General features: G+C 33.0%; 1 protein-coding gene across 2 annotated transcripts in view; it reads right to left on the bottom strand.

Annotated features, from left to right (window-relative positions):
- The window catches only part of LOC123525262 (uncharacterized), a 58443-nt gene extending 33657 nt beyond the window's left edge, over positions 1-24786 (bottom strand). For both annotated transcript variants that reach the window (XM_045304161.2, XM_045304162.2), the window contains exons 1-12: positions 24543-24786; positions 21807-21918; positions 21166-21360; positions 19375-19505; positions 17341-17446; positions 11755-11918; positions 10983-11105; positions 10324-10435; positions 6276-6454; positions 5828-5938; positions 5329-5412; positions 4790-4913 (exon numbers count right to left, since the gene is read on the bottom strand). In XM_045304161.2, coding sequence (XP_045160096.2) covers positions 4790-4913; positions 5329-5412; positions 5828-5938; positions 6276-6454; positions 10324-10435; positions 10983-11105; positions 11755-11918; positions 17341-17446; positions 19375-19505; positions 21166-21360; positions 21807-21918; positions 24543-24563 — 1462 coding nt within the window. In that variant the 5' untranslated portion in view covers positions 24564-24786. The remainder of the gene's footprint in view (positions 1-4789; positions 4914-5328; positions 5413-5827; positions 5939-6275; positions 6455-10323; positions 10436-10982; positions 11106-11754; positions 11919-17340; positions 17447-19374; positions 19506-21165; positions 21361-21806; positions 21919-24542) is intronic.
- Between the last annotated feature and the right edge of the window lie 2273 nt (positions 24787-27059).

The following is a 27059-nucleotide window of genomic DNA, read 5'->3' as shown; positions in this document are numbered from 1 at the left end:
AGGCTTTATACAAGTGTCTTGGGAATAGACGGGTTTTTGTCACAAGGGCTCGAGACTTTAAAACATTGGGCAGCTTAAAACTTGAAATGTGTAGGGTGACCGTTTAGGGGGCTACAATAGGGTTTCCTGTCGTTCCCCCCCCCCCCCCAAATGATTTATTATGGGGCATTGTTTAAGGTCATGGTGACCTCTAGACTGAAAAAAGTTCCCGGTCAAAATCTGGGAAAAACCCTTTAAGGGTACAGCCATTAAAAAGGCCTAGGGAGATTGTATGTAAAAAACCCCAAAAATTTGTCGAAGGTCTTTGGGACTGACCCTTAACCCGAAACTTTTCCCGGGTTATTAACTAGAACACTTGCTCCTAATCAACTTTACAGGTGGCCGAGGGGGTTAAAAGGCCTGACTTCAAATCACTTACCACTAACCGACGGGGGTTTGAGCCCCTCGGTGGTTTTAATTTTCATGTAAGGGAAACCATTCACTAGCTAAAGGAAAGGGCGGTGCCTGCTTAGATGAAATAATACACGGGGGGCACCTGTGGTCTTCATTCACCATGAAAAACGGAAAAAACGCCCTTATGACCATTAAATGTCCGGGGTGAAATTTAAAAAACAACAAAAAAAAATAACTTCCCCAAATTATTTTTTATTTTAACATACGACGCTTGAAAGGGTTTTTTCGGGTTTAGACAAGGTCGAAGTGAAAAAAATGCTCATTTATATGATTTACATACTAAGCTGGGGTTTGGAAACCCATTTGGAATAGGGGGGGGTTTTTTTTTTAAACACTAGGTTTGGAAAGAAACGGCCCCTAAGGGCATTTCCCTCATGAACTTACGAAAAAAAGGGTGAAATTTTTCGGAAAATTTGCACCCAAATTTTAAATTTGGTCAAAACTAGATCAAATCGCAAAATACACCTTTTCAAGTAAGTCACATTTTCTACTTTATGGTTTTTTTTTTTTGATGAATTCAAGTTACAAAAATGTTAACTGCGAGCAAAATATACATCAATAGTTGAAATCATAGAAACTCCCCACACTGGGTTTTTGTACCCTGTCCTGTCAACTTTTAAATAGTTCGACAGAGTTAAAATAGACCTGTCCCTCAGTTGAAAAAATTTTTTTAATAGAAAATGCAATAATTTTAACACAGGTTCCCCTCCGGGGGATCTTTTTAAAAACGAGTGGAAACTTTTATAAAACTGACCTCCCTAACCATACTGACAACACCCCCTTGGGGGGGGGGGGGGGGGGGGCCCCCCAGCGGGGGGCAAGGATTCGAATCTCGACCTTTTTCCACCGGAGACACCATTTATTTATTCTACCCAAACAACGGTGGGAAAAGCAGTGCAAAGGGAAAAATGGTACCGTACATTCCCCTTGGGGAAAATTTCACACATTCAAAGTTTTTTTTAAGCAAAAATGACCGCGCCCTGAGAAAACCCAACCCAAATCTTTTTCGAGTCTGGGTTCCCGGGTCCTTTTTTTTGTTAACATTTCTCTAATTTCCTTTGGTTTAAAAGGGGAACAGCAGTAATCATACTAAAATGCGCGGGATTCGCAGGGTGGCTGGATCCGCTAATTTGCAAAGCCCCCTATGTCCCGGTTTTTTTCAGGCGCGGCTCATGTATTACCCGAGGGGCTTGAAAATCTTGGGAATTTGGGGCCCTGGGTTGATCGATCCCTTTTCAATGGTGTATCCTTTTTTATTTTTTTAAAAAATTTAACCCGGGCCCAAAAACATTCAGGGTTTTTTAAAAAAAAACGGGCTGTTTCACTTTTTTACATCAGCTCAATTGCCTGTCCTATGGTTTTTTTCCCGTTGTCCAAAAATTTCCCCAAGGTTTTTTCAGGGGAGGTTTCCTGGCCTCCATACACATCAGTATTTTTTTTATTTCTAAAATCCCCTTTAAATAATAACAATTCGGGCTCGTGACAAAATCAAAATCCAAATACTTTCCAGACCATAACAAGGAACCAAACTTTTTAAAACATTTTTTTAAAGGCACATGTAAATAAATTTTTTATAAATCTTCAATGATACATGCAAAGGCCCAAATTTGGAAATCCCTTTTTAAAAGTCTTGTTTTTGGATCATTTTCACATAAAACTTTTGTTTTGAAAAAACCTTTTTTTCTTAGAAATAAAAAAATTTTCCAAAAGGCGCGTTTTCCCCGGGTTTAGAAATGGGGGAAAAACAGAGAATTTAATTAGGGAAACACGATGTAAACAAAAATAAGACGGTTGATGGTAATGATGGTTCCCCAAATTTTTTTAGTGAGAGGGGGGGGGGTTTTCTAGACAGATCAGAGGTATAATTCCCGTGAAAAATTTAAAAAAAAAATTTGGTGATGATTTTAAATTTTCAAAAACAGGCCGTTTTCGTCATCCAAAAAACACAATACAAACATTAGCATTTTTACTGACTTTAAGTAAACCAAAAATCTTTGGGGCTTTAAACTTTTTTTAACATTTCAAAACGATACCCTTTAAACTTTAGGGGTTTTAGCGTCCCCCTATCCCCTCGCCTAGGCTTTTCCCTTTTTTCAATGCGGGTCCTTTTAATGTAGGAAAATCACGATTATTAAAGGGGGTTCCCGAGGGGTTTTTTTGGTGTCGTCGGGATTTACTAATCGGGGGTCCACGGTAGCCTAAGGGACGTAATATCCAGATATTAACGTAGGTTTTCCCGAGTAATTCACCGGGGTTTTTCCATGCTTTTTGTCACACTTTCAGGTTTTTTTTTTTTTTTCTTTTTTTAAAAATGGGCCAAACGTCTTGTTTGAATGAGAAAATTTTGGGTGAAAAAGTAACACATTGGGCTGTTTTTTTTTTTTTTTTTTTTTTTTTTTTTTGTTTTTTTAAATCCCTTTTTTCACTTTCACCGCCGAAAGGGCCCTTCCGGCCCCAAACAGTCTTTCACTCCTACGTCCCACTTTTCCCGGGATCTATTGCCAGATTTTATTTCTACTCCAGGCCCAATAATAGAAACCTACTGGGAGGCCCACTTCAAATTCAAATCATTTTTTAATTATTTTTTTCCAAATTCCCGTTTGGAAAAAAAAATAAAAATATTGGGTTTAATTGTTTTTTTGTATTTCTTTTCACAATGCGTGGTTTTTTGTTTTGCAATTTTATTAGGCCATTTTATCTTTTGTCAAGGGTTTTTAATATTTCGGGAAAAAAAAGAGAAACGAACCGACGCCGGGGTTTGGGGTGAAAATAGTAAAATAAAGGGTTTCGACATTATATATTTTTGTTTGATAAAAATGACCCTTTAAAGGCCCTTTTGGTTTTACAATTATATATAAATACGTGATTTTGAGGGAAATTTTATTTTTTGATTATACCCCAACGCACAATCCAGACACCAAAAATCACGATTTTTTTGAAATTTTTTTTAAATTTTTTTCTATTGAGGGTCAATCATTGTAAAATTTTAATTTTCTTAAAAAATTTTTCGGGGCCATTTTAAAAATGAAAAAAGGGTTTTTTCATTTTCGCACGATAAATCAATTCTTTGGGCGATCAGAAAACTTTGAGGATCAATTTAAAAGGGTACACATCCGTACATTTGGGTTCCTACTAGTTTTTAAAAAAGTACATTTTTTTCCCAGGGGAAAATACACCCTTCTTTGGGGTTCATTTTTCCCCAAAGCGATCTTCCCAAAATGAATTTCGCATAAAAAATTCTTTTTTTTCCAGTCCGAATTCAAAAAAGACGAAATAAAGGGAAAACTTTAATATCACTCAAATAACTATTTTTTTCCGGTGCGAATATTTTTGTTTGGTTTTTGGGAAAAACATTTATTTTAAAAAATTTTTCTCTCCGCCCCAAAAAAACTATTAAAAAAAATTGCTTATTAAAAAGAAACATCAATTTTTATTACATTTCATGTTTAGATTAGGGCCCGGTTTTTTTTTTACAACAAAATGCCCCCTTTTTTTTACACGACTTAAAAAAATTTGAAATGCTCCAAATGTGTTTAAAACCCGTTTTCGAGAAAAAGGGGTTTCAGAAATTACGAATTTTCGATATTTCGGAAATTACGAGGACGTTATAAGACGGTTTGCGAAATCCCTAAATATTTTCCGGGAAATCGGGAAATTTCGAAAATGGACCAGCAAGTTTTTTCGTAAAGTTACGAATTGATAAAAGGTCCCTATAAATTTTTAATGTGAGGGAAGTCATCCCCTTTTAAAAGGGCCCTTGTTCTACCCGGGGCCCGCTTTTTCCAGAAATAATGCCGGGGGAGCAACAGGGTATTTTTCCATCACAGAAAGCTAGAAAATTCGCCGTACGGCCTAAATATATATAATTATGTCTTTAGATGTATTACTTTCTGTTATGTTCTTTATATATGAAATTTAGTCTATTCTGAGTATAAAATATCAGCATGTATTACTGCAGTAGATGCAAATATAAGAAGATACTACAATCACACTCGTAACAGAAAAGTCAAATTATTCTTAATCCTCACTCATTCTCTCACTTACATTCTTTACTAATTTGAAATAACTTCAATGTGTATTTGTGTAGACTGTTCATGCAACGTTCTCCGGTATACCTGTCTATACGTTATTCACATAAAAGAAATATTTCACGTTCTAATATATTTTAAGATCAATTCACTTATGTCACTGATTGCTTTGCATTTATTGTGATATGTGTGATAGTGTACAAGAAGAACATTGATAGTGTGACAGTGTATAAGAAGAACAGTCACAGTGTGAACATAGATCGAGTAATTTTATATGTACAATGAAAATTCAAATTCAGAAGTCTCACCTGGAAATTTCAGTTGAAAGGTGATTTTATTTGCTTCGAAGAAACATTTGTTGATATCAAACACGTCCAGAGTCGGTGGGTTGGGGTCGAAGTCAAGAAAATTGAAAGTGGTACTGAATCCAATCTTAAAAACATAGCAGTTGGTTTACATATGAGCTTAACTGTAAGAAAAAAAGCAACACACACCCTCAATACCCACACCCCTCCCATCCACAAGAAATGTTTGAATTTTCAACACCAAAACATTTTCTTTACATGTGTTCCAGTTAGTACAGAATAAACAGCAATAAAAATAATTATGATATTCGTGTTGTCACAGTGCTATAAATCAGCATATTGTTTAACGTCTTGTTTGACGTCCTTGAATGTCTGAACACAGGCCTTCATCTGCGCTTCAATGTACTCACGATAAAGTTTAAGAAAAATCTCGAATTCAGTCCATCTGACCGACCCCATTTATACTATCTACAAAATGTAATTCGTATTTACTAATCTAATTTTAACACTAGGATAAAATACTTAAGACTATATTAATGTACCTCACTGGTTACGACATCCATTTTCACTGGTACAGCTGTTTGGGTCATTCCTTTATCAGAGTCGTACACATGGGTCCATTCTTGCTATAACAAATGTATGGTTGGGCTATATTACTCATGAAATGAATATATACATAATTTTGTCACATGAAGGCTTCTGTAACTTCTCTTTAATCAGACATACAGTCGTTAGTGTAAAGCCAATGGAAAGCTAGCGAGAGTTTTAGACTATCACTCTTATTTCAACGCATTAGTTACAAAAAATAATTAATTTTAAAGGCACTTTTGAGACAAGGTCTATCAAAACCTTACTTTTAGAAAGGTATTTACAAAGTTTGTTCGATGATGAGTTATTTCAATTTTTAACCAAACCAAAAGTAAAAAATTCATTCAAGCTGATACTGTGTACCCCTGAGTTAAATACTGTGAGCATTTGTTGGAAAGTCGCCATTTGACCGGAGCCGTTTCAGTTATAATCAAACAAAACATTGATACTCACAGCTGAAAAGTAGAAAGTAATCACGGTTTTTTGGTTGCTCACAAATCCATTGATTGTCAAGTTTTGCGCCACAGCAACATATGTATCACACAATATGTCTCGTACTTGGTTCTGAAGTATGCCATCAAATAACAGATCAGTAAAAGACATAATAGAATGATTATTGTCTTATCCGACTCAAATTCCAAAAAATAAATGTGTCGGTTCATTTAGAAAATATCGTTTTCAATGCAAAGAAAAAATGAAAAAATAGCGTAATAGTTTTATTACCAGTAAGAATTACGCAGAAAGAAAACAAATAAATGGTTTAAACACTAAATAATAGGCCAGGTATTCCCTATCTTTTTATTACATAGAATTTTGCCATAGAGTGATTCACGTGATACTCGTTTTGTGTATGTAAGTGAAAAATATGAATAAGTTTCACATGAAACCATGATTGTTTTACCTGTCCAATGTAGGTATAATTCCAATTTAGATGAAACAACTGGAGTGGGTTCTTCATGTTTATTACAAACGATCCATTGTACTTGCTTGCTGTGATATTGAGAGAGGCGTCCATCAGATTTGATGGCAGTGCTGTTGTGGTGCAGTTACCGTATGACTTGTCAATAACATAACGAACCCCTGGAAATACATAAAATCTGACATGTACAAAAAATCCTCTTAACAAATCTATGTCATGAAAATTAAAGTAATGTGATCGTTAAAGTAATCAAGAGACCAATTGGGTCTAAGTCACTTGCAACCATGGCCATTTGACCTTGCTTTTGATCAAGTACGGTAAAACAGTAAAATAGAAAAAGTGGAAACTCCACAGGTCGTTCAACACGACAAAAATGAAAATGCTGCAGGCTCGGTTTGATTGAGCCTGTTCATGAACGGTAGTGGTAATAAATGCTACAGTTTATGCCCTTTAGCCCTGGGTTCAGCAGAATTCAACATTTACACATGCTACAAGTACAAAAAATATTTAGACATCGTTTAAGCAATTCACTTAAAGTAATTTAAAGGTGTTTTCTATGTTTTCGCTGTGTCGGACCAAAAATGTGTGTCCGTTAGAACAAACTTGAGATTGGTCATGATCAATGCAGTCCTTGAGAAGTTGTTTGAAAAATGTTCTATTCTTCTTTGTCCTGGCAGCCCATAAAAGGGACATAGTTGAACGATTTAAACAAATGTGAATGATCCATACAAGGATGCTACAGGCCACGTCTGGTGAAGATCCATCAAGCTGTTCATGAGATGACGGTGTTTAAAGTGATTTTTCTATTTTTAGCTCTAGCAGCATCTAAAAGGGACCGTGAGCCCGCTTTTGAAAAAAGATCAGAGATGACATTACAAAGATCCACTGAACTGATCACTGAAAGAAGTTGTTTAAATACTTTTCTATTTTAGCTTTAATAGCCCCTATAAGGACCAAAGTGCCCCAATTTGAACAAATTGGGGAGAAGATTTGCCTGTTGTTCGTAAATTGATGTGTATTTTTGTTCGAGTCGCATCGACAAAAAAAAGGTCATGTGGCGATTTTTTCTGCTTTGGATGGTGGAGGAAGACCCAAGGAGCACCTCCGTGAAGATGGACACTTGCGTATAACATCCAAGTCAGCTGAACGGCGTCCTGCCGTGACAATATCTACATCTGAAGCGGAGTTTCGAACTAAACTAACACTATTTTTAGTTACTTTTAACGTATCACCTTCGCCGTGATAGTACAGGTAAGTAGCATTAAGTAAGCATTTCTAAATACAGTATTTTATATCTTTAACATAGCGTTATATGAATCCATATTTTTCTCATGAGATATAGATAAAGTGCAGTAATATTGAGGTATATTGTGTATTGTGATATCTTTTTAAAATAACTATAAAATATTTTATAGAATACACAAGCAATGTATTGTATACATGTACAAATAAAATATACTTAAATCTAATCCTTGGCTAGAAAAATATGTACTTTCGACTCAGTCTGACTCCAGGAATCTACAGACTCGGTTTGCGAAACATTTTTTACCACTTATGAAGCATTAAAATGGTGTTTTGCATGAAAATGAAAATAGAATTAAAATGATGAAATGAATATAATTACACGTCAAACTTTTTCACTTAAAAAATGAATCTCGGAGTATTGAACCCCGGCCGCCTATGTGACAGGCCGCCACACAACCACTTCACCATTGTAAGAAGATCTTATCTAAATAAGGCAATGTAAATCATGCTGATTTCCCTAATCGGCAGCCGAGTCCATAACTTGAAGTACCACTTGTACGCCTGAATACACACTTAACGTAAACAGCACCTGTCAATCACGCACATCTTTTACACGACCAAACGTAAATAAAATTGACGGAAGCAATGTCACGGGTTAGGTTGAATGATGTCTTCTGACATTTTTTGATTGAGATTTATTAAAATCAAGGACGTACATTGACTAGCCTCGTAAATATTTACGTCCTTGTTAAAGAGAACCGAGTAGTTAACTTTTAAGTTCCACAATTTACATTACCTTGTGCATTCTCTCTTTGATTGTTCATAAGGTGACTAACTTTATTATTTAATCCACATACATTTTACACCCGTTTCAAAACCACTATACAACATTACTAAATTTCGACTTCAAAAACGAAAAGAAAAAGACGAATGTAATTGCAATACACGCTGTATCAGATATTTGGCAACTTTTCGTTTTATTATGTGCCGACTATATTGTGTTTATCCTAACACTGCTGCATGTATTTTATATTTTATGCAAGACCAGTGCAATACTTATTTAATATTAATTCGGACTTTGAAATATTTCTATAGGTGTTCGTGATTACATTTTATAACATTTATCTCTGGGAACTAACTTTCTTATTTTCTTAGTCAGTTTTGGAATATGAAACGTACTTTTTGATCATTGTATTTGGTTTGGACGCTGATTGGGCGCGAGCGAAAAATACATGCTATCACATGATTCACAAGCACAAGAAAATAGATTCACTTATGTTTCCAGTAAATTTTTATTTACTTGAAGCTCTTTTTCAATTTTGTTTTACTTAAAACAAAGAAAGGCAATTATATGAAAACATTGAAAGTTTTTTATGACTCGCATGTTGCGGCCAATACTATAGGTAGCCCCACTTCTCCCTAAATTTTGTTAATTTCTCATGTATATTAAATGAGGTAGAAGTGGTTTCCCTTAAGGCAAAGCCTAGCTTGAGAAGTGGCAGTTGTTTAGTAATACAGTTTAAAACATTGTTTTTTATTATTATTTAATCTTTTAGGAATGTGGGAAACAAAAAGTGCATTTTAAGCATTTTCTAATCAGACTCTGAGTTCTATAAAAAACAACAATTATCAACATAAAATGAAACGGGAAATATTCTACTGAGAATTAATACATTTTGCAATACAAAAGTGGTGGACTTCACATGCATTTAGGCCTATCACATTTTCATGATAAAGTTAGACGGTAAAACAGTGTACCTAAATTCAAACGGTAATAAATGTTTTGTAGAGTACAGTTGTAAGTGCAAATCGATATTCCTCTGTAGCGATACGACCGAACTAGTGCAAGTTTTATGTATATTTAAGAAATGCGCGATTCTGTCGTTTATTTCGCATGAACACCGGAAAAAAGTTTCATTTCTTATATTTACATTGTATTTTCTTTCCATTTGTAAACAAGATTAATTATAAGATGCACACATTTTGTTGCATTTAACATTAAAATTTGCTTTCCGGCCATTCTGCTCAGAAGACGGAACAACTGCGACGTCATCCAAGGAACTTTCTCTCCGACTATACGCGGACGTCGTCAAAACAGCGGCCTGTATCACTAAGCAGCGTTGGCGTAACTTTCGCGCATTTCCTTTTGCTGTTCATATGATATGAACGTCATAATTTTCAAAGGAAAAGAATAGGGCAAATGGAAAATTGTTAGTCATCACTCCCTTTATTATTTTGACGCCATTTTGAATTTGTAATACTGATAATGTTAAACAGAGCCAACGTTGTCCATTTAATGCAAACATAGTAATCATTTTACAGTAGCGCAATGTACAGAATTACAAAACAACGACGGCTGGGAAAAGACAACAAAAAAAAAAACAAACAAACATGGATCCATACCTATTTTGTGTAAAAGGTCTATGTAATCCAAAAGCATCGGTGTCCAATAGTCCATAGACTGTGTATTATATATAGCCTACAACCTGGCTAACTCTACCAAAGGGTAAACTTAAATATTTTCCTTAGTTAAAGTAATACAAAACAAAAATTTTTGTCCAGCCTAAGTTGCATATCAATATCAATATATATTATTTTAAATGATCAATAACATCTTTGTATTTGTATCATCTATTTTATGAATAATTTCAATATTTTAAGATTTATCATTTCTCGGAATTGAGTACTCTCTCTTCTCCGAAGTTGGTCAAGGCGTGCAATTTATTTCGAAACATTACGAGGTTGTTATATATAAGTTAACATAGCATAATATAGATGTACTAACCTGTTTTGTAATCGTGAATTTCTGTAATTGGATGTGTTGTATAGATCGGATACACTGGCATCAATGGATGATAGTCCCTTCTAAATAACTTGAAAGTCTCATCGTACCATGTCTTTGGCATGAAATAAAGGCAACACATATATTTGTTTTCTACGAAACAGTACAGCCATAGAAGAAAAACAGCAATGTGAAAACGGATACAAAATGTAGTCAATTGATTTATGTCAAAATATACAACACATTAGTTTCACAAGTTCAATATAATTTGTAAATATTTTTAGTATCTATGATTTTCTTGATCACAAATTATTCAACACGTAACACGAAATGTGATCAGGGTCATTTTGATCAACTTCATAATCGATCACAATAAGCAAATTTGTAAATAAATAATTTAAAAATAAAAAAGAAACAAAATAAAGTACTGGAAATAAAGACAAAAACAGATTGAACGACAACAGTGCTATGCAACTTCGAAAGTCTAACTGATGAATGTTTTAATATCGAAGAATGTGTAATTGGTATGATCAATTGTTTAAAAATATAATAGAGACACATTGCACTGTACAACGGTCAACAGAATAACGTAAGGATATGTTCAGCTAATTTAAAAAAAACGAAATTCTGTAAAACGGAGGTATATTTGAAACAACACTCACATCTTCAAATGTTACGGTTGATAAATCTGTGTATATTCTCTCGGTTCTGTAATAAAATCGTTGTGGTAATTTTGGTAAGGGTTTTCCTTGCTTCCTTCCTGAACAAGCAACATTGGTAGGAGTCTAAAAGTCAAACATAAAGGTATTAACGGTTTCAATGAAAGATTACGGACGCCTCTAGTTTTGTGTCATATTTATTCTAAATATCAGTTGTTTGCATCTCTTAACGAAAACTGCAGTATTTATTACAAAAACGTACGTTACCACTTACAAATATGTACAACATCACTCAGAAAGCGACAGTCTCGCAGTAAAAAGGGACAATTTAGCATGAATTTAGTTGTAGTTGTCCTAGAAATACCTACTTTTCTAAATACTTAACATACGTGCACGCGTATTTTGATTCTAATATTGTGACGTTAGTCTGACAATCAGTCTCCTTAATTATTTGTTCTAAATTTAGATTCTTTGCCGACATAGATGAAATAATGAGCACGAAAAAACAATTGTGAAATAATTATTTTAAGAGGAAATAGTTCTCTTTTGTCATAAAGGTACCGGTTAGGAAATGAAATCGTTCTTATCAAATATAATAGTCGGGTTCCTTTTTCAACAATTGATCATCGTAGCTTATTAAAAAGGCACATAAATATTACTTTCTCTATCAGATTACTTTTCAACTACTTCAGGAAGATTTGATTGATTTCTAATTACATCCCTGACAACTAATATTATAAAGTTATGTAAATATGGTAAAAATGGTAGAGATAACCTGGAATATTGCATCATCTACATCGTCGATACCAGGTATATAATTGTAATAGTCGTAGATATGGTACATATTGTAGACAGTTCCATTGGCAAATGTCTTTGAACCGTTTACTTCTGCTTTCAGAGGAGCAGACGGCACTGTTGATGCAGTGGACCAATTACTTGCTGTAAAACAATGCAGTCGTATGTCTTTTTAATCAAATGTGCATAAATGTTTGATAAATGCCTAGATATATTGTTTCTGGCAGATAAATAAATGGTTTCTAACTGTCATGAGATCATTGTTAGCACTCGAGAGTTGTACAGAGTTCTCTGTCGGCCCATTCAATACTTACAGATCAGATAACTTTTGGGATCAAGAATAGAGAGTATTTGACGTTTAAATACACAGACTTTCTAAAAATTAAAAAACTGTAGTCCATACGTATAGGTTCAACAGTATTTACTACGACTGCTCGATTTAAATAGATCCTCAGAATGTGTAGAATTGGTTTTTTTAATGCACGGAATATTTTCTATATGAACGATTTACATATCCGTCGTAACGAATGTATGTTAAAATACATCGCAACATATCATTATGAACATTTATACACGTTTCCTTGCTGTAACTTTTAATAAGAATACATATATTATTATATACTGCAGTACCGGTCGCATTACGCACAAGATATTATTAAATCCGACTGTCTTTTAATATTAGAAAGAACGAGTTTTTTTTTCTCTTTTACTGCTTGAACTTAAATTGATGCCACACGAAACCTATTTTGAATGTTAAAATTGCACAACAGTTTTGATAAGTAGATGTAAACTCATGTATAAATTTCAGCCTTACTCTGTGTCACAAGAATTTATTTGAACATTAATATTGTATAATACGTTTTAATACAATGATATAAATCAAGGTTAAAATATGACGCTTTGTTAAATGTTTACAATATACAAATACTTTCGATAACATTACATGTATGTATGTGTAGTTATAATTAATTTAGGTATTATATGTATTTTTTACTTCTGTAATAAGGATGATCACCACCTTTCACATTATATGCAGTTAAATTTGAATATTTTGGATTTAACTTCCAATCTACCATTTACCCTTGATACCTTCGTGGTTGAAATTTGTAACCTGCCTATAACACACCTGTATACTTCTTCTTTTCTTTTTTTTTAAAAGCGGGAAAAAGTAAAAACATTAATAGCTTAATCTACCTATACCTAAAAGTACATTTCTTGTTAAACTTATTATTGATTATACGAGATGAACTAGGCATTGAAAAGGGGCACTACCCATGACCTACTCATAAACATGCTTCTTTTCAAGATTACTTCCCTTACTCGTTTAGCTATGATCGTTTCCATTTTTAAAAGTGTATTTCAGTACCATTCATTTGGTCTATCATGGCAACATCTATAATGTCAATGAACGTTAGGGGTCTTATTAATACAAGAAAACGAAAACAAGTATTTCAATGGTTAAAGCATCAAAATTTCTCAATCTGTTTATTACAGGAAACACATCTAATTAACGCAAACAGTAAAATATGGCAAAATGACTGGAACGGTGAAGCATTTTTTAGCGGCATACATTCCAATAAAGAAGGAATCGCTGTGCTATTAAATATTAAAGAGAAATATGAAGTAATTAATTTTACGGAAATAGTTAAAGGCAGATTATCTGCATTAGAAATAGAAATTAATGATAACGATCTTATGCTTTAAATGTTTATGGTCCGAACAATGATGATATCCAATTTTTTTCGAAACTAGGAACTTTTTTTAATAGAAAATAATGACAAAAACTTTATAATAGGAGGAGATTTTAACACAGTACTCGATATAAATTATGATAAGAAAAATGGCCGACAAGACACCCATGTGAAACCAAGACGTAAACTGAACTCAATACAACAACAATTAAATTTAATTGATATTTGGAGATACCTAAATAAAACAAGATGTGATTTTACGTGGCATTCAAATACAAATCCACCAATAATCTGTAGGCTAGACTTTTTTCTTATCTCCGAATATTTATGCAGCTTAACAAATGACTGTGTGATTAAACCTGGTTTTAAGACAGATCATTCTATAGTAATATTTAATGTAAATTTCAGTAACATTGAAAGAGGACCAGGATATTATAAATTTAACAACAGTCTTTTATTAAATGAGGACTTTCAAACTTTGATAAGGAAAAGTATTACTGAAACTGCTGAATTCAATGCGGAAGCACAGCCTGATGTTCTATGGGAATTAATAAAGGGAAATATAAGGAATACTTCGATAAGATACTCGACTAATAAGAAGAAAATAGATAAAAAACAAGAGCTTAAACTTATAAAAGAAATTAAAGATTTAGAAATTGAACTTCAAAGTCAGGAAATAGATATAAAAGAAATAAAAGAAAGCTTACAAGATAAACAAGAACAATTAAACAATCTTTACGATAAAAAAGTGAATGGCATTATAATTAGATCTAAAGCACTAAATATTGAAGGCAATGAAATAAATACTAAGTACTTCGCAAATCTAGAAAAGAGAAATGCAGAAAAAAAGAATATAACAAAATTGGTAATCGAAGGACAAGAAATAAATAATAAAAAAGAGATATTAAATGAAGAAGTTAAATTTTATAAAAACTTGTATAAAAAACGGCAGCTGAAATCGTCCACAATAAACTTTTTTGACGAATCTATAAAGAAATTATCTAATGAAGAAAAATGTACATGTGAAGAAAAACTCACAGATAAGGAATGTACTAAAGCCCTTTTTGACATGAAAAACAATAAAAGCCCAGGCTTCGACGGTCTTACAACAGAATTTTATAAAATATTTTGGAAAGACATTAAGGTATACTTCATAAACGCTCTTAATTATTCATATGAGAAGGGAGAAATGTCAGACCTGCAAAAACAAAGTATTTTAACATTATTACCCAAACCTGGAAAAGATCAAACTTCACTAACGAATTGGCGACCAATTAGTTTACTTAATGTTGACTACAAAATTGCAACAAAAACTATCTCTAATCGACTTAAAAACGTTTTACCACATATTATAAGTTACGAGCAAACTGGATTCATGAAAGGAAAATATAGGAGAAAATGTGCGCCTTATTTTTGAAATCATAGAATATCTCAATCAACAAAATTTACCTGGTCTTCTTTTGTTTTCAGATTATGAAAAGGCATTTGATAGTTTAAGCCATGATTTTATAATGCTAAGTTTAAAGCACTTCAATTTTGGACAGTCTTTCATAAAATGGGTAAAGCTCTTTTATAGTGATATCACCAGTCTGATTATTAACAATGGTTTTTTATCAGAGAGTGTTCAAATTGAACGTGGGGTTCGACAAGGCTGTCCTCTTTCTTCTTCGCTGTTTATCGTTTGCATGGAATTATTAACTAATACTATAAGAAAAGATGAACACATCAAAGGAATCAATATAGGAAATACTGAAATAAAGCAAACACTTTTTGCAGATGATGCAACATATATTAACAACGGTAATAAAGAATCGTTTGAGAGATTAATAGATGTTATAACTGATTTTGGCAATGTTTCGGGACTTACTCTTAATATAACAAAAACAATAATACTTAGAGTAGGATCATTAAAAAACTCAGATGTGAAATACGCAACAAAGAAAGATTTCATTTGGACATCAAAAAGCGCAAAAACTCTTGGTATGACATTTTATAATGACAGGGAATCAAATATAAAATTAAACTTTGAGCTGAAATTACAAGAATTCAAAAACTGTTTAAAACAATGGCAACACCGAAAGCTTACTCTTTTAGGTAAAGTGACTGTAGTAAAAACGTTTGCTCTGCCAAAACTCATATATCCCTTTACTGTCTTGCCGAATCCATCAGAAAACATTATAACAGATATTATCCGAACGGTCTTCAGTTTTATATGGGATAATAAATCCGAGAAAATAAAACGTAAGGTTTTAACTAAAGACTACGAACTAGGAGGGTTAAAATTAACAGATATTAGGTTATTTTTGCATTCCATAAAAGCCTGTTGGGTAAAACGAATAATATGTGACGAGAATAAAGGTCCCTGGAAATTATTTTACGTAAACGCTCTTGAAAAGTTTGGTGCTCAATTAGTTTTTGAATGTAACTTAAATAAAGATGACATAGATCTTATCTGCAATAGGAATATATTCTTAAAAGAGATTCTTATTGCTTGGTTTAAGATTAGCCATGAAAACAACCAAATAAGAGAAGATATAAACCATGTTATATGGAATAACTCGGAAATACGAATGCAAAACAAAACAATTTTCTGGAATAATTGGTATGGTAAAAATATAAAATATATAGACCAGTTGTTCGACTTTCGGCAAAAATGTTTTTACAGATTTAATGAAGCGAAACAAATGTTAGACTTAGAGGAACATGAGTACCTTAACTATTTTAAATTAATAAAGAGTATTCCAAAAAGCAGCATAAAATATATGACCCAAAATTTCTTAAATAAAAATAGGGACAATACATTAATTAATAAAATAAAAAACATTGATAAACCTAATCAATTACTATATAAAATTCAAATAAAATGTATGCCGATTAAAGACATAAAAGCAGAAAACAAATGGAACGATGTTTTTGAAAATCGCGACATTAACTGGAAGCGTATATATACAGTACCGCTTACAACTACTATTGATATAACACTTCGAAGTTTTCAGTATAGATTCTTAATGCGTTTGTTACCCACAAACAAATATTTATATACATGTAAACTGGTCTCCAGTAATCTATGTGATTTCTGCAACATGAATATTGAAACAACCGAGCATCTGTATTGGGAGTGCCAGCACGTGCAGGCTTTATGGAATAGACTTAACAATTTTTTCGAAACTAAAAATATCCCCTATACAGTCAATTTTGAAGATGTCTGTTTTGGTTGTATAGGAAATACTAAAATGAAAAGCGCAATAAATTTTGTTATTATATTATGTAAGTTTTTCATTTTTAGAATGAAATACAGGAAAACAATCCCAATTTTTAAACAGTTTCTTGAATATCTATATTTGCGTATATCCCTGGAAAAAGAAATAGCTTTAATGAAAGATAGATTAGATAAACATGAATCCAAATGGTCTTTTCTAACTGAAATTTAGCCACCCCAAAAATTTTATTCCTTTTTAGCATAAATCGAATATAGTTTTTCAATTTAAATGGGAACGATCCCATTTTTTTTTCTTCTCTTATCTATCCCCTTCCTTTTTCATCAATCAGCATCACATCTTTCTTTTTTTAAAAAAAACTTTCCTTTTACATACATATGGAATATTATAATTGAATCGATACATATTTGATAAATATGATTGAAAAACTGAAACTTATATTTATTAATTGTGTTGTTTGCATTTTATTGCATTGCTTTTGTATACTGGATTATAGTATTGTGTGTATGTTACTGTTTTCATGTATGTAAAGGAATAAACGGGGTTACCCATATGGGGCCTCAAAAAAAAAAAAAACTTTTGGGATCCAATAACCATTTTATTCTAAAACAATTTTAATATTGATAAAATAATTAAAACATTGTGTGTAATATTTACCACTGAAATAGTAGTCTATGGTAAAATTGTTCCAAGACGGAATGCTAGGACAACTTATCCAGTGGTTGACCTCTATGCCACGTACATATTCTTTGCCAACAAATACCTACAAAGAAATAATCCAAAAGTCACTAATATCTTTTTAATTATGGATTCAAAAAGTCGAAAAACAAACAAATTTATTGAAGGCGATGTTCGCTGAGTATCTAGATATTGCCTTTAATCGTGGAAGCATTAGTCTAGCAGATTTTAAACTGAACCTTACAATGAAGTACAAGTTATATACAATGTGTTTCTTTTTGTAGTTTCCTGTTCTGCTATTTTTTTGCCATTTTTAAAGTGAAAAAAAAAGGAAAATAATTTTGTCAAATTAAACTTTAGATTGTTGCAGATATATTCTACGTCACCAAAGCCAAGTTACCATACGCTTTATTCCACTGAACTGAAAATGCATCTTTGCTGCTTAAATAGCATGATATTACAATGGTACACTGTCCAGCCAATAGCAATAAAGGTATATATAAGGCAAGCAATTATCCCTGTTTCATTAGCCGAAATGTGAAGACAAATAATAAGAAATTAATGCAGCTGTGTCTGTCCATATCTGGTTTAAAAAACAACAATTTTGCAACTCTGACTTAATCCCTTGGCTAGTAAAATTGAAATGATAAGCATGTCAGAGACACAGTTTGTCTGAAACATGAATAAGTGTATTCCAAATGATAAATTCTCAGTTAAAAAGGGGCATCTCAAGGCCTCTCCTGTTATATTTAACCAATAAAAAAAATTCTAGTCAAGGTATACAAAGGTGTAATTGTCTGCAAAATGTATGTGCTACCAAATAGGGAATATTAAGTTAACAAACAACTCCTAATGGTAAGTACATACATTTCAAGCTTATGGATCACAACTATCATTAAACAAAGTACTTGTCAAAAAGGCAAAAATATAAAATCCGGGAAACATTAAACACAGCCAACATGTCCTGAACCGCGAACTACAAATCCGGCCATCTCTCACTAGTAAAAACTGTGGTGGAAAATATAGCAGACGGAGTGCTTCAAATACCTAATAACATAGTTGCTTAAGTTACGTGAAAACGATACAAATGTTTTTGGAAGTGGTGATGGTAAAGGTTTTGGTATGTAATGAGGTAGGGGGTGGCGTAAAATAGTGGATGAAAGGGAATTAACACAACAAACAAACAAGATCAGATATGACATATAAAATGGAACAGACACGAAGCAAGCTGGAACTGAGGACAACGTCTTGGCATGGTCAGTAACATTTGCAAAGAGAACATAAGTTGTGATGGGTTGTCAACGCGTTTAGGGCATGCACGAGCCAGTATAGATTGAATATTTCCCATTTGAGATAAACTTTAACATAAGTGATAAAATAGCAAATTGTAAAATAGTAAATATGGAATCTCAAAAGGTCGCCCAACACGACAAGAAATAAAACGTTCTGTTCGTTTGAGCTTGTTCGAGGACGCTAGTGGAAATGCATGCTAACATTTACGCCCTCTAATCCGTGTTCAGCAGAACACAGCATCTGCACATTTTACAAGTACCAAACTACAGAGACATCTGCAGTTAACATATAAATTTTCACCAATGTATTCACTTGTCACCAATCAGAACACACTGGAGTAATCATCACAGTAGGAAAACGTAATAGTTAGCTGAAGAGGCATTGTTCACCAAACATTGTCTATTCTTTACATCTTTTTTGTATACCAGTTATTGTAACCTTTTCCAGTCAAATTTTCTATTTGTGATATAGAACAAATGTTTCCATCCTAACTTTACTATGCTATATGCCAAGATTCTTTGTAGACTTCAAGCAGGAAAATAGATACATTTAAAACATTGTTCTACGTAAAATATTTTGATAACATGCAGCAAAATTGTGATAAAGAATTTGTATTATAGTCTAAAGAAAGATGGGTTGTGATTTCCCTTTAGACATTTTCATCAGTGTACACGTCTTTGAGTGATTTTTACTCAGAACTAGAGATACATTCTGACTGACCTCTCCAAACTGATTTCCGAAATGCAAAGCCGACTTTGAACTGTTTATATGTATTTTCCCGTTCATTTGATTCATTCCAAACCACTGTATGTAATCGCTGGTTGAAAGCTGACTAGTAGTACATATTCCTCCTGCAAAAGATATAAAATCACTATCATTAAATGACAAAAGTAAAAAATATAACTCATAATATCATTTGAACAAACACTCGATGTTTTTATAAAAAAGATATATATACAAACAAAATGCGTATCTTTTGATGAAACGACCAACAGCTGATGCATACCAATCCCCAGTAACCTTGTGGCTCCAAGGGCGGAACTTTCCAGAAGTCATAACTCTCGATGAATGTCTAAAAATAGCATTTGTTCCGAACTGCCGTTAAAATGAGACGTGTTCCAATAATCATTCCGCATTATATATAAAATAAAATAAACCGATGGGAAAGGGAAAAATGTAAATATAAGAAATGAATGTTTATAAAGTTAACAGCTGTATAATTATACTGGGCTTTTTAAAGTACACTTCAAAGGCCTTCGGTCTCAGCACACTTTAAATAGTTGAAATCATTTTATATTCCGCCTGTTCACAACCGCAATATAATATCTAATTAAGAACATTTCAATTCTTTAAACCAGTAAATATCGGATGATAATATACTGAAAGAAATTTTATTAAATTCAAAAATTACTGTTACTAAGATTTAATATATTAGTGTAATTTCTCATTTAGTTTATATCAACGTCGATTTAAAAAAAATAAAAACACTTCACACGTATATCATATCAGTCTGCAGATGGAATTATTGTCCGTGTTTTATTGTAAATATTTCACTAAAATCCTGGAAAATTCATGAATATTAAAAGCAACTGATGTAGTGGTAATACTAGGTAAGGATTTACTGAAAATTATTCTTCTTATTTTCGTTTGTACATGGACAATTAAGTTGAGTCGACAATAATTTTGCTTTATTAGTTCAAATTGATCTCATTATAGATAGTTTAAAACACTCCAGACTTCCGCTTTTGGCTGTACAGCATTCTTGAAGGTGTTATTTACAAAGTTTGAGGTATGAATGAAACAAAATAATTTGACTTTATCCTGTTAAAATATGTTATATTATGTTCCTATCACAATACAATAATTGCAAGTTTATGATAGAATCGCTTGACCATTCATTGCAAAATATTTATTAATAGTTATTCAAGGTAAGATTTCTTTCATTTGAAGTACCTTTAAACACATTATTTGCAGATACTGTTTGTAAGTAAATAATCAATTTTCACTACAAATACGATGGTAGGTTTATTATCACATCGACTGTAATATCAATTTGTCTGGTAAAGTTCTTTGCTTCCAAAGATTTTTCTCTACAAGATTGAATTTACCAAAGCTAAATATGCTACAAATCGGCAAGGTATCACTTTCAGACGAAAGTATTTTGATATTGTTAGTGTGTAGTGTCAACTTATTTTTCTGTACGGTTTAACTTTCACAAAAGGGCTGAACACTTTGTGGTGTACTTTTAACAGAAACAAAATGAACCGTGCCATGAGAAAACCAACATAGTGGCTTTGCGACCAGCATGGATCCAGACCAGCCTGCGCATCCGCGCAGTCTGGTCAGGATCCATGCTGTTCGCTTTTCAAAGCCTATTAAATTGAAGAAAGTGTTAGTGAACAGCATGGATCCTGGCCAGACTGCGCGGACGCGCAGGCTGGTCTGGATTCATACTGGTCGCAAACCCACTATGTTGATTTTCTCATGGCACGGCTCAAATAAAGTTTTTACCTGATATTTTATAGATTTCGTCAGTCTGGAAATTGAATATTATTCGTCCATCTATTCCATTTTCAAGTAGCTTAAGTGAAGCTCGGTTTCCCGGATAATCAAAGTACAGTTTGGCTGAAACAGTTTTCAGTTTGTTCATTATGTTTGCCTCTACGTTAACTTGAAAGTTTTCGGGAATGTAGGGCATGTCTGGACCTGAAATATTGAAATGTAAGTTTTAACAGTGAATAAATGTTTAGGTGGTTATAAAATGATTTATATATTGTTTCTGCACTCGGGTAGAGATTATGGTGTCGACAGTCTAACCTGTCAGATTAGAATAGTAATACCTAATATTGGTAGTATTATGTGTTGAAATAGTTCCGACCCTTAAAAATAAGCAAAATTTATACGTTATACGTGTACACTATATTTCGAAAGACGAGCGCCTTAACTGCTGATTAATGTTGTACAATGTGTTAACTTTATGCATGATCCGGAAGAGATGCCAAATCAAATAGAATTAATGTATTCCTCAAAGGAAACTGGTTTGGATAGAAAAATAACTACCGACAACAATGACGTTGTAACAGTTCATTACCCAACGTGTCATCTGCAGTTCAATCATGAAATATTCATACTATTGAAACAGAAAGTCTAACCTTGTTCTGCCGACGCCGACTTGATCTTGTCGCAGATGCTCACAGCAAATATCCTTTGTGGATGTGACAACAATATGCACAATAGTGTCTGTACTGCGGCATTACATGCATGCTAAACATAAAAAAAAAACATGCATATAATAACTAGATTTTAATATTGTATCTAGACATTTACATTATCTATGTTTTATAGACACAGAAAAAATGTTTATTTTTGTTTGAACAGAATTGGTGCAATAATACCAGCGGCGACCTTTTCCCCGCGATTGAAAAAGCAATCTGATGTCCTCCACGAACAAAATGGTTTCGTTCGACAAAATGTTGTGAAATCGGCAACACAATTTTGACACGAACATTCAATTTTTCGCACGTTGAAAAAAAAGAGTTGACAAGACTGCATGATTTAAGTGGGTTTATGGAGATACTTTACATTAAAATCAAGAACATGCGTAGGAGGCGAGACACAATTTAACCCTTACCTTGCTCGACACGATTATTTCTGCCTTTGTTCAATTATCAGTCAGTTCCTTTTTGGTAAGCACCCCTTTTAACAGATAATGGTACTGTCTTAATTGGAAGATGGACAAGTTCATTATTAAAATTTAGCAGGGTATGGGTTAATGTGCGGGGGTCCAGATCTAGATGTTGTAAAGACTGATAGTCTGAATTTATTATGATTTCCTAATAGTCGTGGAAACCACCTGCTTTTGTAGAAGCTACTGTAAAACTGTAACTATAATGAATGTAATGTTTCGTGCATTTGAACGGGAAAAATACATTGGGACTTCTTGCCTATCATGTATAATAATAATCATCATCATCACCAAATTAGTCCCATCGTTGTGTATAGAACAGAACAGAACAGAACAGAACAGAATATATACTTTATTAAGACTTGTACATAGTACATCATTTATAATATATATTCTTTGCATATACAATATCAACGTGGCAATAAACATGACATAAGGAATGTTGTATATATAGTATTTTAGACTTGAATATAATTACATATACAGTAGAAAATATATGGGGAATGAACATAACATGTCACTGTGTCGGTTTTGCGACAATAACCAGATTGAAAGTGTAACTCATTTTCTGCTATCTTGTGATAAATACACAACTTTGAGCAATAATACATTCAATGATATTAACACTTTACAGAACAATGTATCTGAGACAGATATTAAGTTTATTAAGGCAATCATATACTAGAAATGTAGCAAAATATATTGTTAAAGCATTCCTATTACGAAGAACTTTATTATATCGTTAAAAGGATACTTTTAAATATACTTTATGTTTGTATCATATCCTTTAGTTTATGATTATCGTGTAAAAAGTAAGGTACGTGAATTTTGTAGACTTAGTCAAGACGTACTCCATTGTAAACTAGTAGTGTTATTTTTGAATTTCCGCTTTGTTTCAAGACCAAAACTTCTGTTACAACATATTTTAACAGTTCACTTTCACGTCTCATCCTTATGTCTTTTCGTTTCGTATAAGGTTAATTTTTGTGAAAATTATACATATATAATGAACATAGTTAATCGCACATGTACGTATGGTAGTACGTTTTGAGACAATCACTGTAATCATAAACTGTAATATAGTTAAGGGTGAGGGATATAATTATAGAAAGTCACTTTTGCAATTTAACTTTGGTTTTACAACTATACTACGAATATGATATGACTAGTATTAAACGTCCCATTTACATTAAGTACACTATATTTTTCGAATAGATAATTGAGCCGTGCCACAAGAAAACCAACATAGTGGGTTTGCGACCAGCATGGATCCAGACCAGCCTGCGCATCCGCACAGTCTGGTCAGGATCCATGCTGTTCGCTTTCAAAGCCTATAGCAATTAGAGAAACCATTAGCGAACAGCATGGATCCTGAACAGACTGCGCAGATGCGCAGGATGGTCTGGATCCATGCTGGTCGCAAACCCACTATGTTGTTTTTCACATGGCGCGGCTCATATCATAATGCTAAACCTTATTAATCCATATCACTGATAATAAACTAAAATTCATTATTTCAAGTCTTCATTCAAATGAGAGCTTCATTTTATTGTTCTACGGTTGTTCCAAATTTAATTATCGCCATTCTTAGATATACAAGTACAAATTATTCTGAAAATTGTAAACACATTATAAATAAGGTAACATATAGGTCCATTGGGCCGGGTGTTAATTTTAAAGTACCATATCATTGTTGTTACACATATATATGCATGTCACTATAATAAATAAATTTCTTATCTTATCTTATTTTACATATCTAGATAGTTGAATAAGTTTATATTCGTCTAAACACACAAAAATAACATTCATCCATAAATAAATTGAAAGCACTGACGACATGTTAAACAATCACTTCTTTTTAGCACACCTTTTTTGTATTTCTGGCTTATGTCAAAACTTTTGATATATATTTTTTTCCTTTTCTTCCAGTCTGTGAATATTGTAATGAAATATTGTCACTATGTCTAATATTCTTTAGTAAAAATTCGTTCACTTATTTTACACTTATGTTAGAAAAAATACTATCTTGATTTGGCTACTAGGTTAGAAAACATGCTGTCGATATCTAACATTACACAGATGCTCTTAAAATTCAAAGAGTGTGTACAGATTTCAAACAAATGCATGACTTGTCCAAACATACGATAAAACATATTTAATGTACATTTACAAGCAAGAAAACTCTCACATTAATACTTACGCTATTTTTCAAGATATTCATTATGAGATTGCCTGTATGTAATCCAAATATATATCAGATTTTCGAATGCGTAGTTTGTCAGATTGACTTTAAGCTGTTTAAATCGACACAAACAAATTTTAAAACTATAAGTTTCTTGTTTCATTTAGTTTCAAAGTGTTACATTGCGAATTATTTACATAAGCCTATAGAGAAGACATGAATTTTATCACACGATATAATAACATAATATTAAACTGACGGATACATGAATCTTCATTTCAATATAGATTAGATAGCTACAATGTATATTGAATCTAATCTATCGCATATAGATAACAGCGTTCACATCCATTTCAAATGGGTACATATTACATGTAAAATCATTATGTAGGTTAAAAGAACAAGAACGAGGAAAATGGTATCTTGAACATCATTATATTTACAAACATTCCTTGTTGACTTTTGCTTTTGTCCATACGTCCGTCCGAAACGTCATTCCAAATGCCCTTCCACCCGAATTTGTGTCGTGCTTATCTCAAAAAGTATTTTATCTAGAGTCATCAAATATCATAGGGTTGTTATTCAGCATGCGAAGTTGTGCACTTGAGTTTTGTGGAATGTTACACGGTAAAATCAGAGTCATGGTCTGAAAGGACCAAAACGTTTGTGTTGCAAATATGTAAAAATAATGTTTGACCTCAAGTCATATATGGTAAGGTATATAATTAAGTATGTGAAATTGTTCACATGCAGTATTGTTTAGTGTTCCACTCAGCAGTGTCATTAGAGTAATGGGTTTAAAGTATGCATAAAGGGACACAAAAAGGTATTTGACATGAGTCTTGAAACTATGGGATTCTTTAGCATAGAAAGTTGTGCACAGGTTTGTGGTTTATTTTGAAACTCCCCCACCCCAACCCCATAGCTCTTCCTGTCCCATCCCAAAAATAAATATATTCTTATTTATTTGTACCCTTTAATTTTCATCTCTTGTTTTGCAGTATGCTAACCTACCGACCCCCACCCCATCCACCCGACACTCATCTGTTGATGTATCTGAATTGTTTTATTTTTTTTGTACTTGTAGCATGTGTAAATGTTAAGTTCTGCTCATCTCGGGGCTACAGGGCGTGGACGGTAGCATTCATTTCCACTACCATCCATGAACAGGCTCAATCAAATCGAGCCTGCAACATTTTTGTTTTTGTCGTGTTGAGCGACCTGTGAAGCTTCCACTTTTACTATTTCTGTATGATTCCGATCTACAGACTTGAATAGCAGGACATTACAAATTACAATATAAGAAACCAGGTTGTTGTACAGAAACTTTCAAAATGATATACATTAAACAACAACAATACGTTTATTTACAAAAAGGCATGCATTTTGCAAACGAGCAGGAAATACAATAAATGATGCATATTTTCTTTGGCATCTGCTACAACATAAATTCAATAGCGGTATGATTCCTTTCACCATTTTGAAAATGATATAATCTCTTCTTATAAGACAATAAGTCATAGTGAGCAGTCAGTAAAAATGGTTTTGTAAACGAATTAAATGCTAATAGTTGAAAAAAGAAAACAAAGTTTTCACATCCGCTAAACTTTTGTTAAAATTCCGATTGGACTACGAATGTAGTACACGGTGAAACTTCGTTATAGAAGCAATTAGAGCAAAATCTATCTCTATCTCTTATTCTCTATCTCTTATTCTGCAATAAACCACTCGCGTGCAATGACGTCATCCGATCCAGATGCGTAGCATGGTCGTAAAAAGTAGTTACAATGTTTTCTAACACTGTTGATACCCAGTATGTCGTGTTAGAATCGAAATAATAAGTTCCCAAGTGTGATTTATCGTAGAATAACCCGCGTTTTTCGTTCTTAATCGAAACAATATACGGCCTGAGTGATATATTCTTACGCATAAGAGCTCAAAACACGGGTTATTCTACGATAAACCACGTTTGGAAACTTATTAGTTCTTAAAAAAACATACAGTAATAACCATCGAGTGTGTTTAGTGAATGCTGAAGTTGTACAGAGAAGAGAAATCGCCGAGAAAATGAGAAAACTCGAAACGTACTCGAAAATGTGATGATTGAAAGAAACTAGATTTTCAATTTACCATAAACTGTTTATCTCTGTGCAGACGAAGATTAATACGCAAAAAGCCTCTTTCAAAGCGCATTTAGCAGGAAAACGATATTGGTAAGAACAATAGCGCATTACAGCTAGTCCAGACAAATAAACGTTGTTTGTTCGAACTAACATCAAATTGTCATTTAACACTCAGGCATCACTTAATATTGGAACAGTTTTTATTACATTTTTCGATTTAATTCAAAAGCGTGTTTTCATAACATCACTGCCAATGTTCTAAAGTTTAGAGTACATCCATTAATATTTGAATTAGGTTTGATAATTAAAGCCTCTAGTTAATATTTTAGTGCAAACATACGGATACAGAAATAAAATCAGTCGATTTTATCTGCTCATTACTTTGGTCATAGAAGTAAATTGAAACGTAAAT

This window comes from Mercenaria mercenaria, chromosome 3 (assembly GCF_021730395.1).
Source record: "Mercenaria mercenaria strain notata chromosome 3, MADL_Memer_1, whole genome shotgun sequence".
In the NCBI taxonomy this organism is placed as follows: domain Eukaryota; kingdom Metazoa; phylum Mollusca; class Bivalvia; order Venerida; family Veneridae; genus Mercenaria; species Mercenaria mercenaria.
Note: the sequence above shows the minus strand (reverse complement) of the source record. Positions and strands in the feature narration are given on the sequence as shown.